Source organism: Pipistrellus kuhlii, unplaced genomic scaffold (genome assembly GCF_014108245.1).
Source record: "Pipistrellus kuhlii isolate mPipKuh1 unplaced genomic scaffold, mPipKuh1.p scaffold_m20_p_2, whole genome shotgun sequence".
Classification (NCBI taxonomy): domain Eukaryota; kingdom Metazoa; phylum Chordata; class Mammalia; order Chiroptera; family Vespertilionidae; genus Pipistrellus; species Pipistrellus kuhlii.
The window spans coordinates 134,585,244-134,602,232 of NW_023425515.1; the positions used below are offsets into that span (position 1 = coordinate 134,585,244).

Consider the following 16,989-nt stretch of genomic DNA (forward strand, 5'->3'; position numbering starts at 1 on the left):
GCTTTGTCCCTTGAGATACAACATGCATTCCTTAAGTTGTGCTTACCTGATCTTGTAGTGACATCACTGGATTATTTTTGGTAGTGTTGATATGAAGAACATGGTATTTATTCTTTGCACACAGGTCATAGGCAATATTGGTAAAAGAGGTGCTTGCGGTTTTGGGAACTCTGTTATAAATGATGACCATGTCGTCTTCCTCATCTAAAGCTGCATCTTGTCGAGGGCCATCCATTGTATGACGTTGCTCAATTTCTCGGACTTCATGTCTTGCAATAGCCCTTTCTGCAAAGAAAAACAGAGAGGAATTTAGTTTGTAAAGAGACTATACGGAAGTTATAAAACACTGAAAATAATTTCCTACACCTGGAATATAATTTCTTTTCTAAGAATTGGGTAAGAGCAGATGAAAAAATGTTTTGAGGGCCAAACATCAGAACTATCTTTGAAGGATGATACGTCCTATATATAAAAGCCTAATATGCTAAGTGTCTGGTCATCTGGTCAGCTGTTCAACCAATCAAAGCGTAATATGCTAATGATATGCTGTGGACACTCAACCACTCACTATGACATGCACTGACCACCAAGAGGTAGATGCTCCGACGGGTAGGTTAGCTTGCTGCTGCAGTCCTGCCAATTGAGACTGAGAAAGACGGGCTGGACAGACCCTGTATTTCTCCCATGGTCCCTCCCCAGCTGGCCAACCTCCCACATCTCTCCTCAGCCCCGATCGTACACAGATGGGTCCCTCAGCTTGGCCTGTGCCCTCTTGAAATCCAGGACCCATCAGGGGATGTTGGAGAGCCAGTTTTTGCCCAATCCCGCATGCCAAGCCAAGGGACTCCACTGGTGCACAAATTCGTGCACCTGACCTTTAGTATACATATAAAACAGAACTAAAGAATACCCAGACCGGAGAGTTCTTTAGTTTAGTTCAAAAGACACTTTATAGTCTAATAGAATTCCCATAGTTTGCCCTAATTCTCAAAGACAGGTTATATGGAATACTAAATTTCATAGTAAAAAATGCACTTAAAAAATACATCACTTAAAATGTAAGCAAAGATTTTGAAGTTTACTATTTGGGATTTAGTTATTTCCTGGTTTATCAAAAGGTATCAGGGCAGTGGTTACAGTGCTGTGTCAGCACAATATGGGTGTACCTGGTAGGGGAGGATTAGAAAAGATAGACAAGAGAATAAAGCTGGGGCTAGGTGGGATGCTGCCCTCTGATTAGAGAGACTGCCACAGCCTGCAAGCTGAGTCTTATAGCCAGATTTCCATAAGGCAAAGAGCATGGTCAAGATGTTTACAGTGCTCTCATGGGTTTTGAAACTTAATTAATTACATGCACCTGAACTCTATCAAGTCCACATCACTCAGCCTCCTGGGACCACAGGTTCAGATCTAAGGTCAAGCTTACAACTATAGCCTTTGGCTATAATTGTGCTGGGACTTGCAGGTGGCTTTGCCATGAGTGGATCGTGCCCTCTCATTTATCCAAGACTTGAACCTGTCCAAACTCTGTAGCCACTCTCAACATCCCGACCCCCCCCCCTTTTTTTTTCTGTTTTTAAACACTTTCATTTACATCATCAAAAGCTCTAGGCAAATTATGCAGCATAACCAAAGCATAATCAAGAACAAACTTCTGGCTATTAACAAAACAATAACAAAACAATGCAATGCAACACACCAATAAGAGAAACCAAACTCAAGACATGTTAACGTTTTCAGAGCTATTTCTACAAAATGAAAGTTTCTTTTGCTGCTGGAGTATATCTTACTCAGATAGTCCTCAGATTTGGCTGCATAAGACTTTACAGATAACTGGTAGCTCACTAACGCTAGTATAGCAAGAAACATGGTGGAGGGAGTAGCTTCCATTTCTGGCTTTTCTACCATCTGCTGGGCTTCAGTCACTAACTTCTTCAGCTGACCCCATGTTGGCACCTCGGTCTCTTGTGTAGTCTTCATTATCTTCTTCTTTTGCATCACAATCATTGGGGAAACTCTGAGCCTTTTGAACCGAGGGACAAGGAGCTTCTCTGGGTCCGCTGCATGTCCTCTAGCCGCTAGTGCCACTTCTCTGTCTCCTCAATGAAGAGGCCCCATAGCTGCTGAAGGTCAGCGAGCCTCTACTGGATGGCCTTGGCATTCAGGCTGTTGCTGTCGGTGACAATGCTCTGGCTCCTCTCGAAGATGCTGTCGATGTGAAGATGTCATCGATGTGAGGCTGTGCCCCTGGATTTCCTTCTGGAGGGTCTGATTTTTCTTTATTGTCCTCAGATTTGGACAGTAGCCACTGCTGCATAGAGTCCTCTTCCAGAAGTGAGCAGCCCTCGGTCCCGCAGAGCTGGAGACTTCCAACTCCAAGTGTGGTGTCCCACACAGACCCAAAGTTCCAGGGAGCTATCAGGTTACACAAGAAAGAGCAAAGCACCTCAAAACTCAGAGATAATCAAAGCCCAGGAACAATGCGACTGCTGCAAGAGCTTACAATCTAGGCCCACTTCTGTATCAGAGCATTTCCCAAATAAAAGTTACTTCCCCAAACAAACAGTCAAAAGTCATATTAAGGTCATCAACCACAGACCACAGCAGATAGTCCTTAGACAAAACTTAAGAAATTTAAGAATACTTCATTGAGCATTGTTTTAGAGATCCCTTTCCTGAGATGGTGAATTTGCCATATTTTACACCTAGCAGCTACCAAACCTCAGTCCCTACCCTACTTTCATTTTCTGCGCATGCTTCATGGGAGCATTCTTTTACCTCACAACCATAATTAACCCCATACTCAGGTCCCTGCTCGGTCACCATTATGTGCCACTCCTGTACAGCCATGGGTGAACCTAAGGTGGGGGAGGGGCGGTGAAGGTTTAAAGAAGACAGACAAGAGAATAAAGCTGGGGCCAGGTGGGACACTGCCCTCTGATTAGAGAGACAGTGCCACAGCCTGCAAGCTGAGTCTTTATTTTATAGCCAGATTTCCACAAGGCAAAGAGTGTGGTCAAGATGTTTACAATGCTCTTGTGGGTTTCAAATCTTACTCAGTAACATGCACCTGAACTCTATCAAGCCCACATCACTCAGCCTCCTGGGACTACAGGTTCAGACCATAAGGTCAAGCTTACAACTTATAGCCTTTGGCTATAATTGTGCTAGGACTTGCAAGTGGCTTTGACACAAGAGGATCATACCCTCTCATTAGTCCAAGGTTTGAACCTGTCCAAACGCTATAGCTACTCTCCACAGATTGTAAGTGTTGGTTTTGATTTTTTAGGTAACAAGAGTGGAAGCAACACCATCACAAAACCTTTTTCTTTTTGGTATTACATTATAGATAAGCACTGGCTATATTTATTCCTGAAACCCCGTGGTTCCTCTAATTCAAATCCCTGTCTACCACATAGTTTAAAAGCAATTACATTTTGTTTTCTACTACTCCCAATTTAATAGAAATTTCAGTTTCAAATATTTTTTTATCGTAAGAGAGCAAGAAAGAGGGAAGGAAGAAATGAAGGAAGAAAATATCTAGCAAGATTGCAAATTTCTTTGCACAGAAATAGCTGCTCCCACATAGTATGCACCTACTATTACCAGATCTTTGTGTAAGCTATCACACCTTCCTTAAATTAAGCACTTTTCCATTCTCTCTCTGCCTGATGAATTCCTCAACCTGCACATTAAATTTAATCATCACTTGCAAGGAAAACATTACCTGCTCTCCCTAACTAGGTCAAATTACACACTGTAATGTATGTATGCACAGTGTACTTCATACTACATCTTATACTTATTATAATTGCAACTTTACATTATATATGTATTGTTATTAGTGTCTGTCTATCATAATGCCTATAAATTAATAAAGTGAAAAAGCAATGAGCTATGATTATAGTAACAAATTCAGGCTTCCAATATTGTTGGACCACAACTCTTAACTTTTGATTCAGAAAATAAGGTCACCACATTACAGAGAGCACATTCAGAGCTGAGTATTCACATTTAGAAGACTTGAACTAATTTTGTATAAATTAAAGTTCCAGGCCTCTCAGCAGTGGGCTTTGCAAAACAGGAAGAAAAGCACCTGTATGTATAATTTCCCCTCCCTTGGGACATGGATGGAAATGTGAGGAGAAAGATGAGCTTAACATTGAACACACTGTTGGACTGCCTGAGACATCAGGAGATGTTATGTTGGTAAGTGGGTAGATAGGCTGAGAGTGGAGAATAATGATTCAAGTAGAAGACATCTGGGGAAACCATGGGAATGGATGAACTTGCCTAATAATCTAGAATATGTAGATGGGGAGAGATGCTAGGATTCAATCTAAGGAAATACCAACTCTTAAGGAGCAAGTAGAAAAGATAATCCAAAGAAATCAGCAATAGAAAAAAAAGAAATACAACAGACTTCTAAGAAGCACATACCACATTTCAGAAAACAGTATTTTTCATATTGTCAGGGCTTTCCAAATGAAGCTATAAATCAAAGTAGCATATGATGCTATATGCATCTACAAAGGATTTGGAAATTGTCTCAAATTAAACTGAGCAAGTGTTTGAGAGTCTATATACATTATTACATTAAATATTTTTTTTAATTCTTCCAAACAACTTCAAACTGTCATCATAGCCCAAACTATTAAGGCATTGTTATGTCTACACACCCTCCTTTTTCTACTGAGAGAAATGAAACATGCTGCTGTCATTCAAGTGCTGACAGAGGTGTGAGGGCTTTCTCCAGCAGCCCAGATATGCTTGAAGCTGCCTTTAAAATTAAGATTTGCCTACTATCAAATTCCTAGTTAACTTTTACTAGTTTTTCCAAAATTAAGTATTTAGAAAAGCATATTTTGTGTTTTTTCACAAAAGAGTATCCATTTGACCTATAGAAAATATGATTACAGAAAAACTGCAACATTAAAAGTTTCTGTAATTATTCTTCCACTTAAACATTTCAGACCCAAAATTACTTTGAAAATTAACCAATTAAAATATTTTTAAAAGAAGTTATCACTTAGTCTGTGGAATTTTTATATTATAAGGTGCTAAAACTCCACCTGAACCATGAAACTAACATGTTTTCCCAATTAATCACTGTTCTTGGTTCATTATGTGTATTAAATTATATGAACTGTATATTTCAGACAATTTTTAAGAATTTCTTAAAATATGAAAAGGTATAAATATGGAGTCACTGCTTTCCTCATTTAAATTACATATGTATGAATTTTCTATTTTTCAAGTATTTTTACTGCTTAAACAAACAAAATAATTACTACCACAGTGTAATGCCTAAAACAACATAAAAGATTAAAATAGTTTGGAAAATTAAGAGAATTTTTGCTAGAGATATGTTTATAAAATAAAATCTCAGCTGGTTGAACAATAACAGGAATTACTGTTAATGCTAAACCACTCTTATCTTTTGTGATAATACTTAAAACTACTAAGATTACTTATAATACAGACATATTCTTTACTTACTAAGTACTTGATAGTTCCAATGTTTTGCCCCAAAGATGTTCTGCATCTACTTAATACAGCTTCTTCTGAGACTCTCTTAAATCAATGGAGAAGCTTTATTACAGCATGTTTGCAGTGCACTTTGAGAAAGTAGGCAGTATATTTAAAACAGTAAAGATGCATTTTATAGTGGTAATGCTTTATCATGTTTGATTTATGTATTATAAAGACTTATATACAACCTATTTCAGAATCACCACAAAGTGTATAGTGTACAAACAACATGAGGTGCAGTCTGAAAGTCGTGAAATTACAGACAGGCCAGACCACACTAGCACTTACGTGCCTGACTCTGAACTCCATGGCAATTCTTGGTCTTCTGGGCTCCTTGATGAAAGTGGCACAAACCTTAATTTAATCAATTTTTCCATGTGGCAGATGATCAACAAATTCAAGTCTTTTAAAAGACCATTCATACTAGCAATAAATACCTATTTCTTCATTGATAATAAATTAAAGGCTTCATGTAATAATATAATGATCAAACTAAGCATAAAACATTGCATTAAATAGACCAACCTAAATTCTATATAGCATTAAAGTCACAAAGATATACGTGTATGTATATATATGTATGTATGTACACACACACACACACACACACACACACACACACACACACGTGGCCTGATGCACAAAATTCATGCATAGGAGAGAGGGTGTCCCTCAGCCTGGCCTGCACCCTCTCGCAATCGATACCGCTGGCTCCTAACCACTCAAATGCCTGCCTACCTAATCGCCTCTAACCACTCTGCCTGCTGGCATGCTTGCCCCCAACTGACCCCCCACTGGCCTTCTCGCCCCCAAATGCCCCCTCTGCTGGCCTGCTCATCCCCAACTGGCCCCCCTGCCCTCCCCTCCTGGCCTGATCCCTCCTAACCGCCTCTGCCTTGGCCTCCCACCATAGCTTTGTCCAGAAGGACATCTGGAAGGTCTCCCAGTCTAAGTAGCATATCACCCTTTTGTTAGTATAGATATGCATATATGTGTATGTATGTATGTATTTATATGTATTTATGTATCAGACTACAGAAAAACTGAAAAGATAATTTTTTTAACTAGTGTTTCTTTTAATGACTAATTTTTTTTATAACATTTAAGATTATTTTGGGGGGCAACACCTTTTTTCTTTGAACATTTAATTAATTGCTTTAAATAATTACAGAGAGAAATAAGCTATGTGTTTTGTATAAATTAAAAATCTCATGAATATAAAACCTCCTCACTCCATCAAAGATAAATTATGCAATGGTCTCAGCAGAAAATAAACAGTTCACAAATGTTCCGAAAAGTGTAGTATTTCTGTACTGTGGAAAACAGGTTAGGCTTAAAGGGATAAAAGAAACAACAAAAGGAAAAAGCAATAAATTGCCTTGCCTTCAAATAATGAAATTTCTGCATGTTAAGGTAAAAAGTATAGAGTTAGACAGTAGAAGAAATGCAAAGAACATTAAGAAAAAATGATCAAATTTCTATAACTATAATTACAGGAAGAAAACATAGACATTGGCATATTAATTTTAAGACTCGTGTAGATAATAAGCTAAGGTTGTTTGTAAGAAATTTAAACCACATATGTATGCATAATGGAACACAGCAAAAATAAGCACTAGTGGCTCATAATGACTTTTGGGGTCATGAATGAGAATGTGATGAAAACCATGACTTCAAAAAGGTTGATTTGTGCTTTCCTCTTAGAGCCCAATCATGAGCATGCAGGGTGGGGTGAGGGGGTGATCCCAGATAAATACTCCTAGAAAAATGACTCCTAGGATAGCATGGCCTTAAAATAAACTGAGACCATTGCAAAACTTATCTTTGGTGGAGTGAGGAGGTTTTATATTATGAGTCCTTTAATTTATACAAATATAAAATAAACTGCTTTAAGTTTATAATTGTTCATGAAAGCATTTTTATCATGAACAATTGAGAAATCACAGAGAAAAGGGGCAGTGTCTATCTGAGAAATGTATATGGGTGAGGTGCCCAAGGGGCCAAAAATGTGACCAAGTAGATACTTTGAGGTAGAGGAAATTCTGCTTTTTCTTTTTTAAACACATATGGAAAATCTCTGGAAGATTTTCAGAAATATCAGAATGGCATTTTGAGAATGAGGTCCTGGGTGAACATATGGGGTCAAGACCAAGAGAAAAACAGGTTCTGTACACACTCACAGGTTTAGTGCAAGAAAAACTGGTATTATCAGTTTTTGGACACAGTGAGTTTCAGGTGTCCATAGAACATCCAAGTAATAATATGTAGGGTGCTGAAGACATATCTCAGGAGAAAGTTTTGAACTAAAGATAGAAATTTAGGAGTCTGCAACTGATGTCAAAAGAGTGAATGAAATCATGAAGACAAAGAATAGCATATATGAAAGCCTAAGCAACTGACCGACCAGCCGACCCACCAACCAGCCAGTAACTATGATGTGCACTGACCACCAGAGGGCAGATGCTCAACATAGAAGCTGCAGAGTTGTGGTGATTTGGCAGCTGTGGTTCTCAGGTGACACACCCAGAACCAGAGAGGTGGGAAGCCAATTCCAGGGTGAGTCACCCAAGAACCACCCTCTTGCAATCTGGGACCCGGTGGGGAATGTCAGAGAGCGGGTTTCGACCCGATCCCCACAGGCCAGGCCGAAGAACACACCAGTGCTCAAAGCTTTGCCCCTAGTTAAAAATAAACATCAAAGCAGACTTTAGAGAACAATAGACTTCGACCTCTTTCAGCATACTACCTACTTATAACACATAAGATCAACAAGAACAATCCTGTAACATGAGTGCTAAATCATGTGCTTACCTACTAATAAATATTTTGTTTTTTTATCATATTGTCCACTTATAACTATCCATATTTAGTTCATTTCAATATATACAGCAGTTATGAGACATATTGCCTTGCTTCACATTTTACTGATATGCCTTTGGTATATTTTTTTGAGAGCTTGATGAGTTTGGTAATTCACAAAGCATATATTTGGGCCTTATCACTATATTATACATTTAATGAAATAAATCTCTACTAGGAATTCTTTTTTTTTTCTTTTTTTTTAGTATATTTTATTGATTTTTTTTTTTACAGAGATGAAGAAAGAGGGATAGAGAGTTTGAAACATCGATGAGAGAGAATCATCAATCAGCTCCCTCTTGCACACTCCCTACTGGGGATGTGTCCGCAACCAAGGTACATGCCCTTGACCAGAATCAAACCTGAGATCTTTCAGTCCACAGGCTGATGCTCTATCCACTGAGCCAAACTGGTTTCGGCTCTACTAGGAATTCTTAAAGTAAAAATAAAGATATGATAATGTGGCAGATGTGAAGAAGGTGAAAAGAAAATTATTCAGAGAAGTGACAAAAAAAAGTTTTTTAAATGGAAACACTGAAGGGAAAATACAACGAGGGACTAATTATATGTAAGCTTTGTAACCCAGCTAAAATATTAATTTTGATATTAAACTGGTAAGAAGATTCAGAAATTTCCTAAACTTTTAGCAGAAGTTCAAACTGCCATTGAAATAGATGTGCTTTGATTATTGAAATAAATACCAAATCAAAAAGAGAAAAGCATTTTCAAAGTCAAGAATGAAATGCCAATACTATCTGCAAAACTGAATTATTTTCACACTTCAACAACTGCACCTGGTACTTCACTGACTTGCAAGTAAAAAGAATAGGAGTAACTAGGACTCAGCTCCAGCTGGGTTTGGAGATCATTAACTAAAACCCAATGCAGCAGCTGTTTGAAAATTAGAATTAGCGATGCTGAAAGCTGGCCATTATTTCACTAGAGCTTAAAATACATCATATTCTAGAGCAGTGGTTTTCAACTTGAGCATGCATCAGAATGACTTGCAGAATTTGTTAAAACAGATACTCCTGACTTCCAACTTTCTCCAGTTTCACTGGGGAGTATAGATCATTTATTCTTAATGGGCAAATATCAATTTTATAATTATAAATAGGGATTTAAATTTTTAAATAATTTTAGGAAATCCCATCAAGTAACCTTGTTTCTAAATTTTAAGGATAATTAAAATTTAGGAACAAGGTTACTTCGACTTTGTTTTACTTCGACTTATTAGTTCCAGTTTATCTTGAAGGAAGGAAGGAAGGAAGGAAGGAAGGAAGGAAGGAAGGAAGGAAGGAAGGAAGGAAGGAAAAGAGGCAGAGAGGGAGGGAGGGGGGGGGGAGAAAGAGAAAAAGAAAAGAAAGTAAACAGAAAGAGAAAGAAAAAAGAAAAGCCAAATTTGAGAAAGAAACTGGGACTCCATTAGAAATAAAATGGCCTCTGAAGTTGAGAAATTATGCCACACAGAATTCTTTTTATTTCTAATTTTTAAAAAATATATATTTATTGATTTCAGAGAGGAAGGGAAAGAGACAGAATCATCAATAATAAGAATAACTGATGGGCTGCCTCCTGCCCACTCCCTACTGGGGATTAAGCCTGTAACCCAGGCATGTGTCCTGGTCAGGAATTGAACCGTGACCTCCTGGTTCATGAATGGATGCTCATTCTCCGAACCACAGCAACTAGGCATGCTACAGAAAATTCTTCTATGTTGGTTATGGATGAAATGGCGAATGATACCAACAGGGTCATAAACCAGAGTTAACAGAATGTATTAGACAAGTTCCAGTGTTATTCTAATATGCTTTGTAATGGCTCCTATTGATACAGTTTTTAATCAGACTCATAAATTTGAAAGTCTTGGGAGTTGGGAGACTTAGCAGTTTCTTTTGGAAGACTTGGGACTTGGTTATTCTTTGGTTATGCAAGGTTGGTTTAACATTCAAAAGTCAATGCAATTTACTAGGTTAAAAGGCTAAAAATAAAAGAAAACATACAATCATCATAATACATGCAGAGAAAGCATTTGACATAATCCACATCCATTCACGATAAAAATCACAGCAAACTAGTAATAGAGCTTCTCCAAACTGAAGAGAGAATATCTTTGAAAAATCTGCAGTTAACATCATTCTTTATTGAAAGCTTGGATCTTTTTATTCTAAGATAGAAATAAGGAAAAAATGTCCACTGTCATGCTGGGTGAGAAAAGCCAGACCCAACTTCCCCACAAAAAAGCATATATACTGTTTAAATATATATAGTTAAAAAAAAAAATAAAGTTGTTAGTTTCATGAAGTTCACCTTTTGATTAACTGTTTGTTCCCAAATAGTTTACACCAGTTACCTATCTAATAACGAGAAAATATGCAAATTGATCATAACACCAACACAAATATGGCGGTGCCCAGTCCCCTCAGCCCCACCAGAGTCCCCCAGTTCTTTCAGCCCTGCAGGGAGGGGTGGGAAAGTGAATGGTGTGGCTGGACTCACCCCCAGCTGCCCAGGGCCACCCTGAGGTGCAGGCAAGCCTCAGATGTCGGCTGCCCAGACAACAAGGGCCACCCAAGGCTTGTGCTGCCAGCAGTGACAGCAGCAGAGGTGTGATGGGGGTGTTGCCTTCCCCTGATCACCAGCTTTCCTCCCACCCATGAGGGCTCCCAGACTGTGAGAGGGAATAGGCCAGGCTGAGGGACTCTCCTCCAGTGCATGAATTTTCATGCACCAGGACTTTAGTATCTAATATTGTAATTGTATGTCAATGATACATGAGTGCAAAAAGTAAGATATTTGTTGAAATTCAAATTGGGTACTCAGGGAAGACCAGTAAAAATTGTTCTTGAATCAGATATTGACAAGATAATTGCAAAAACTTGAAGAAGAAAAATCTGAAGATCTAAATTGCTTTGCAAAGGTCTTAAATTATTTTTGTTACGTTTTAAGGAAACCCAGAGAGGAAAGTACAGACTAAGTATTATTAATGTGCTTTATAAAACAAAAGTAGTGTAGAACTCCTATAAGTAGACCCATACTCAAAGAAAAAAAATCTTTTATATTTTTTATATGTGCATGAATGAATGCACATATATATTCTGACTTAAAATATTTAAGGTTCAATTCCCATATTTGTTAAACAAAAAAATAGGGATTAATAATATTGAAAATAAAGAGTTCCTAGAGTCTTTTGAATTCATTTTTTTCCTACTGTAAAAGCTAAATAAATAAACTCAAGAAATAGATGGACTCATAAAACCAGAAAGAATAGAAAAAATAACATAGCTTACCATCCAAATATAACGACAGTACATATCTCAGGACATTTTCTTACTGTTTTTTGTCCCTATGCTTTTATTAAACAGTAATCATGACATAAATGTCATAGCTTGCCTTTTCTCCTTTACTTTATAAACATGCTATTTCTCTTACATTATTGAAAACATTATTTCAAATAGCTGCATCTGGCACAGGCTTTTAAAATTACAGAAGCCACACATACATATTGATATTTATACTGAGGTAAAGAGAGTCATTCATTTCTCTTCTGGAATTGAAAAGTAGGAATTAAAGATAATATGGAATGAGAAGAGCTAAAAGTTGAATTCCTGTTGAGGACACCATAAATAACTGCTACGTTTTTTAAAGACCTGTCCTATTATTTCTCCCCTTTATTCTCATTACCTCTGCATATTCAAATCGATAATAGCAGCCTCTCAGAAAGACTAAAACATCCAGAAAATTGCTGCTAACTCAAAAAGCAACCTGTGGCAATTATCAAAGCACTTTCCACTTCAAAGGAAAACAGTGAAAACAATTACCTATGTGGAGTTATAAAAGGAGTTTCAAAAATAACCATCACTTACGTGTTAAGACAGAAATACATCCTGACATTTCATGTCTGGTGTGTATCTGCTGCTCTCCTATGTTTGCATTTTAGGAAATCAATACAATAAATATAATAAAGATGACAGAAATGGTAATGGTGTCAACTAGAAAGCTAAGAACAAGTAGAGATGTAATGTCCAAAAATGTGGGTACCAACTGTAACTATTATTTACTTAATGGACTCTATTTTCCAGTTCCCTGTAACAAAAGTAATGTCAAATTTCAAAATTCTGTGACTGAATAATGCTATTATGATTCAATATTACAGAGCCCTTCTCCCGGTGTTTTGGACTATTGATTTACCAAAGATTGGTTCTAAGCCCAACTTTTAATGGCTCTACAAAAAAATTAAAGCATTTTATCTTAATTGCTCTGAGATTCAGAATACAAGGGTACTTTCAGTTATCTCCAACTTTTTAAAAATATTTTTGGAATCAGAAAAAAACGTATTCTCACAGAATACATTAAGGCACAAATACAGTCACCCAGCTAAAATACAATACATATATATCTATACATGCCTTTTGTGGCTACATATACCCATTTGTTGATAAATACCAAAGCTAATAATAGAAACAAACACTTGATGCATTTATTAAAGTTCTAATTAAGAATCATTATTAATGCACATAACATGCACATTAGTGTTTTTTTTTCAAACAAGAAAGATGTCACTTTGGTTCCCAGAGACTATACTCATAGCAGGGCAAAGACTAACTATGCAGAATATAAGACAGAACTGTAATAACAAAGTCTTTATTTACTTTCACTTTTAATTGCATTATAATGTAGTGGATACCAAATCTCTACTAGTTGGTTCTTTGAGATAGGAAAAATAATAATAATAATAAATCCAGTAAACTATTCTGCTTTCAATAAATCTAGAATATAATTTTATTGGTTATTAAATCAGTTATGTGAAAGGTACTTTAAATATATTTATTTGGTCTCTAAAACTAGTTCAATCTCAAGGCTTAACTTAAAGCCACCTATAAAATAATCCTATAGACTAGTCCTTACAATGCTGACTTAAAAGTTTAACAGTTCTTAAATTTGTAAAATTGCTTACTGTCTACCCAAAATCATCAATAGGAAATATAATTAATTGTAAGGATATAGACCTAGGTTATTCCTTCCCATCAGCCTCTCTCCCCACAAAACAGAATTTAAAATATTATGATGTTCTTGCCTTTCTAATATCGCTTCTTTGTATTATAGTATATTTTGAGTTAAAAGGCAAATTAATGAAATGGTACTCTATTAGAAAGATCTGTTATATGCATCCCTTTATACAAATGTGTCCATTCTTCTCAAGCAAAATCCAATCTTGAAAGGGTGAAAAAGAGAAAGAATAACATGACTCTTATCGCCTTCATTTTAAATGACCACCATAAAAGGAGATGGGTGTTAGAAATGCTTTTAGCAAGCATTGTAGTCATTTAATTTTTTTTCATATGGTCTAAAGCTTTTTAAAAAGCTGGGAAGGAAATTCCTATGAATCATACACCTTTTACACAGAATTTCATTTAATATATGTCCTAATATAAGTTATTACAAAATATAAACTAGTGAAGATTATGGAAATACATAATCTCCAATAATACAGTTATCACCTTGATGCTCTGTAAATACTAACGTATAGGCTCTTTCATCAGGAAACTAACACGATTTGAAGAAAAAGGCATATGAGTTTAGGAGTATTTGGTAGGCAATGCAAGAGAGTACGTCCTCTCAATTTGTCACAGCTAAGGTGCACTGTATCTCAACTGAGAAACAAGTAAAAACCAATATTTTTCCAACTCCTATGTCTCTATTAAACTCATAATTGCTCACTGTGGTACTTATTATTATTCACTAGAGGCCTGGTGCACGAAATTCATACACAAAGGTGGGGGGTCCCTCAGCCTAGCCCACACCCTCTCACAACCCAGGACCCATCAGACATCCCATGTGCAATCTAGGACTGCGGGCTCCTAGCCACTCACTTGCCTGCCTGATCGCCCCTAACCATACGCCTGCCTGCCTGATCACCCCTAACTGCCTCTGCCTAATTAGCAAATTATGCTTTTATTATTATAGATTATAAGGAATTTTTTCACTTAAAACAGAAATGGCATTATGTAAATAAAAACTTTTACCATTTCAATTAAAAATTTGCAATCAAGAATCACAGAAAGATGACAATTTCAGAGTTTTACTGTGTAGCTGCTGTGAGAGCATGCCACACATTGCAGAGTGTTAGTAATGTTGTTATCATGTGACACAGTTTTTGAACTCCCATAGAAAATTCATTCCTCCTAACAAAGATTCTTCATTACCAATTACGTCTGAAAACACAAAAGGATTTTTGGACTTCATCCATCCCAGTTTATCAATTATGTGTCAATAATCTCCTTGAGGAAATGGATAAAATGTATGATGTTTGAGATAGGCTACATGGGAGGGGGAGGGAAGTATAGATAAAATAAGAATGTATGAGTTGATAAGTATATAAGAATTCATTTTGCTATTCTAGTAATATATACAACTTGAAAACAGCCATAATAATTCAAAAATACATAGAATCTCAGCTTCTACAATGTATTAAAATAATTAAACGATGGCATTTATAATTATTATTAGGGGCCCAAAACATGAATTCATGCATCTTGAAAGGAACTGTGGGCCATGAGGCTGTGGTGCCACAGGGGCAGGGCTCAGCCCATCCTCTGAACCCCTGCCCAGCCCCTCCCACCACAGCTCCCAGTCCCCTGTCTGCTGGCAGCCCCTCTCAAGCCGCCACTGCTCCCATGAGCTGATGGTGGAGAGTGATTAGGGCCGGTGCCAGCAGCAGGTGCAAGTGGGGCTAGCGCCACTGTCAGCAGGTGCAAGCAGCTGCTGCCCCAACCGCCCCTCAGGAACAGGGGCAGGTGGAGAAGCCCTCAGGGGCGGTCAGGGCTGGCAATTGCTGCTCACACCCACTGACAGCGCGAAGTGATTGGGGCCGGCACCAGGCACTGGCACTGGGTGTGAGTGGCAGCTCCAGCGCTGGCAGTGGGTGCGAGTGGGGCCAGCACTGGCATCAGGTACGAGCACGGGGCAGAACTGTGGCACGTAGAAGTAAAGAATTTTCAGTAACCACAGGAGACTCACCCCGGTCCCGCCTTGGTCTGGCACCCCGCTCACGTGCTCTACCATCCTGCCACAGCCCATGCCGGCCATGTTCTGCAATTTACTGCCTGCTGCTAATGCCCACCATGTTCACGCACACTCCCTGGTGGTCAGCACACGGCATGGCAACCAGTTGTTTGGTTGTTCTGCTGTTTGATCTATTTGTATATTAGGGTTTTATACATACAGATTTTTCAATCCAGAGGCTCATTGTGATTAAAAGATTGGGTTTACAACACAATAAATGGATTAGGAAAACCAAAGACTGGGAATGAGTCAGATGAAAGAAAGAAAATTATTTTTATAAAGGACAGTAACTACATATGGTCAAACTAAACCAGCTGTTCATCCAGAAAAATCTATAGACGTTAATCTGGAGCCTAATCAAAACATTTAATTACACTGGTCTTCCATACACATCTACTTAATAGCTTTTTGGGGCAAGAATATCTGTTATTGGGACTACTTTCACTGCCAAAATAATTGTAGGGGGAAAGTAGTTAAGGGAAAAGCAAAGCAAAATGCATTATTATTAAAAACAAAAAAAAACTGGAGTAGGTAAATAGTAAACTGGACAGTGGAAAAGAGTATCCTGATTAGTTTGAAAGTTAACTCCACAGTAAAGAGCTGCCATGCCAATCTAGATAATCTATGACAATCTAAGAATACTGGCTCTGAGATAAACAATTAAGTAATTTCCTCCACTAATTTACAAATGAATCAACATAAAAAGTATTAAATGTATCAATAACAGAAATATAGTGACCTTAATATTGGAAGTTAGTGGTTCACATTAGATCTTCAATTAAATTAGCATTTTAATAATAAGATCTATTTTTTACCTTTAACATATAAAATTTTGCAAAGCTGGGGAAGAGAACTAACATACCAGTTACTCCAAATAGATAAATTTTAAACCCAAACTATTGATAATACTACTATCATTAAATACAAAGGAGTTTATCATTTATACGGATCACATCATACTATCAATTTTAAATGATTTTCTATAAAGTCAAAACTTTCTCATGAGCTTAGTACTCTTAGTTCACTCATGAACAATTCTTTTAGTATGAGTTATTTGCAGAATAATATTTATTGATTAACATATATTTAAGAGCAACTATTTTCTTAATTTTCTTTAGCTATCATTACTGGAATCCTATTAAATATGTCACAGAATATTTACATTTTAAAACTACCTTGTAATAATTGTTAATAATTAACTATGTAATGCAATTATCTCTTGTGATAAGAAGAATGGTGCACTGAGAAGTAAATTATGACATAAAATATCCTATCTAATAAAGAGGGAATATGCTAGTTGACCATCACGCCATTGCAAATATGGTGGCGCCCACAGCCAACAAGGAGGGAATATGCTAATTGGCTGTCATGCCTTCAAAGATGGTGGTGCTCACAACCACAAGATGATGGCACCCAGTCTCCTCAGTCACGCCATGTACCTGCCTCCTGAGTCCCCCAGTCCCTTAGCCACCCAGGGCCAGCCAGAGGTGGAGGCAAGCCTCAGATGGTGGCTGCCCCAGCCACGAAGGCCTG

The 16,989-nt window shown here is 37.5% G+C and overlaps 1 protein-coding gene across 3 annotated transcripts in view; it reads right to left on the reverse strand.

Moving 5' to 3' along the window:
- HS2ST1 (heparan sulfate 2-O-sulfotransferase 1) overlaps positions 1 to 16,989 on the reverse strand; it is a 148,991-nt gene that overhangs the window by 31,247 nt on the left and 100,755 nt on the right. For all 3 annotated transcript variants that reach the window (XM_036447951.2, XM_036447952.2, XM_036447953.2), the window contains exon 2: positions 47 to 285. In XM_036447951.2, the coding sequence (XP_036303844.1) occupies positions 47 to 285 (239 nt within the window). The remainder of the gene's footprint in view (positions 1 to 46; positions 286 to 16,989) is intronic.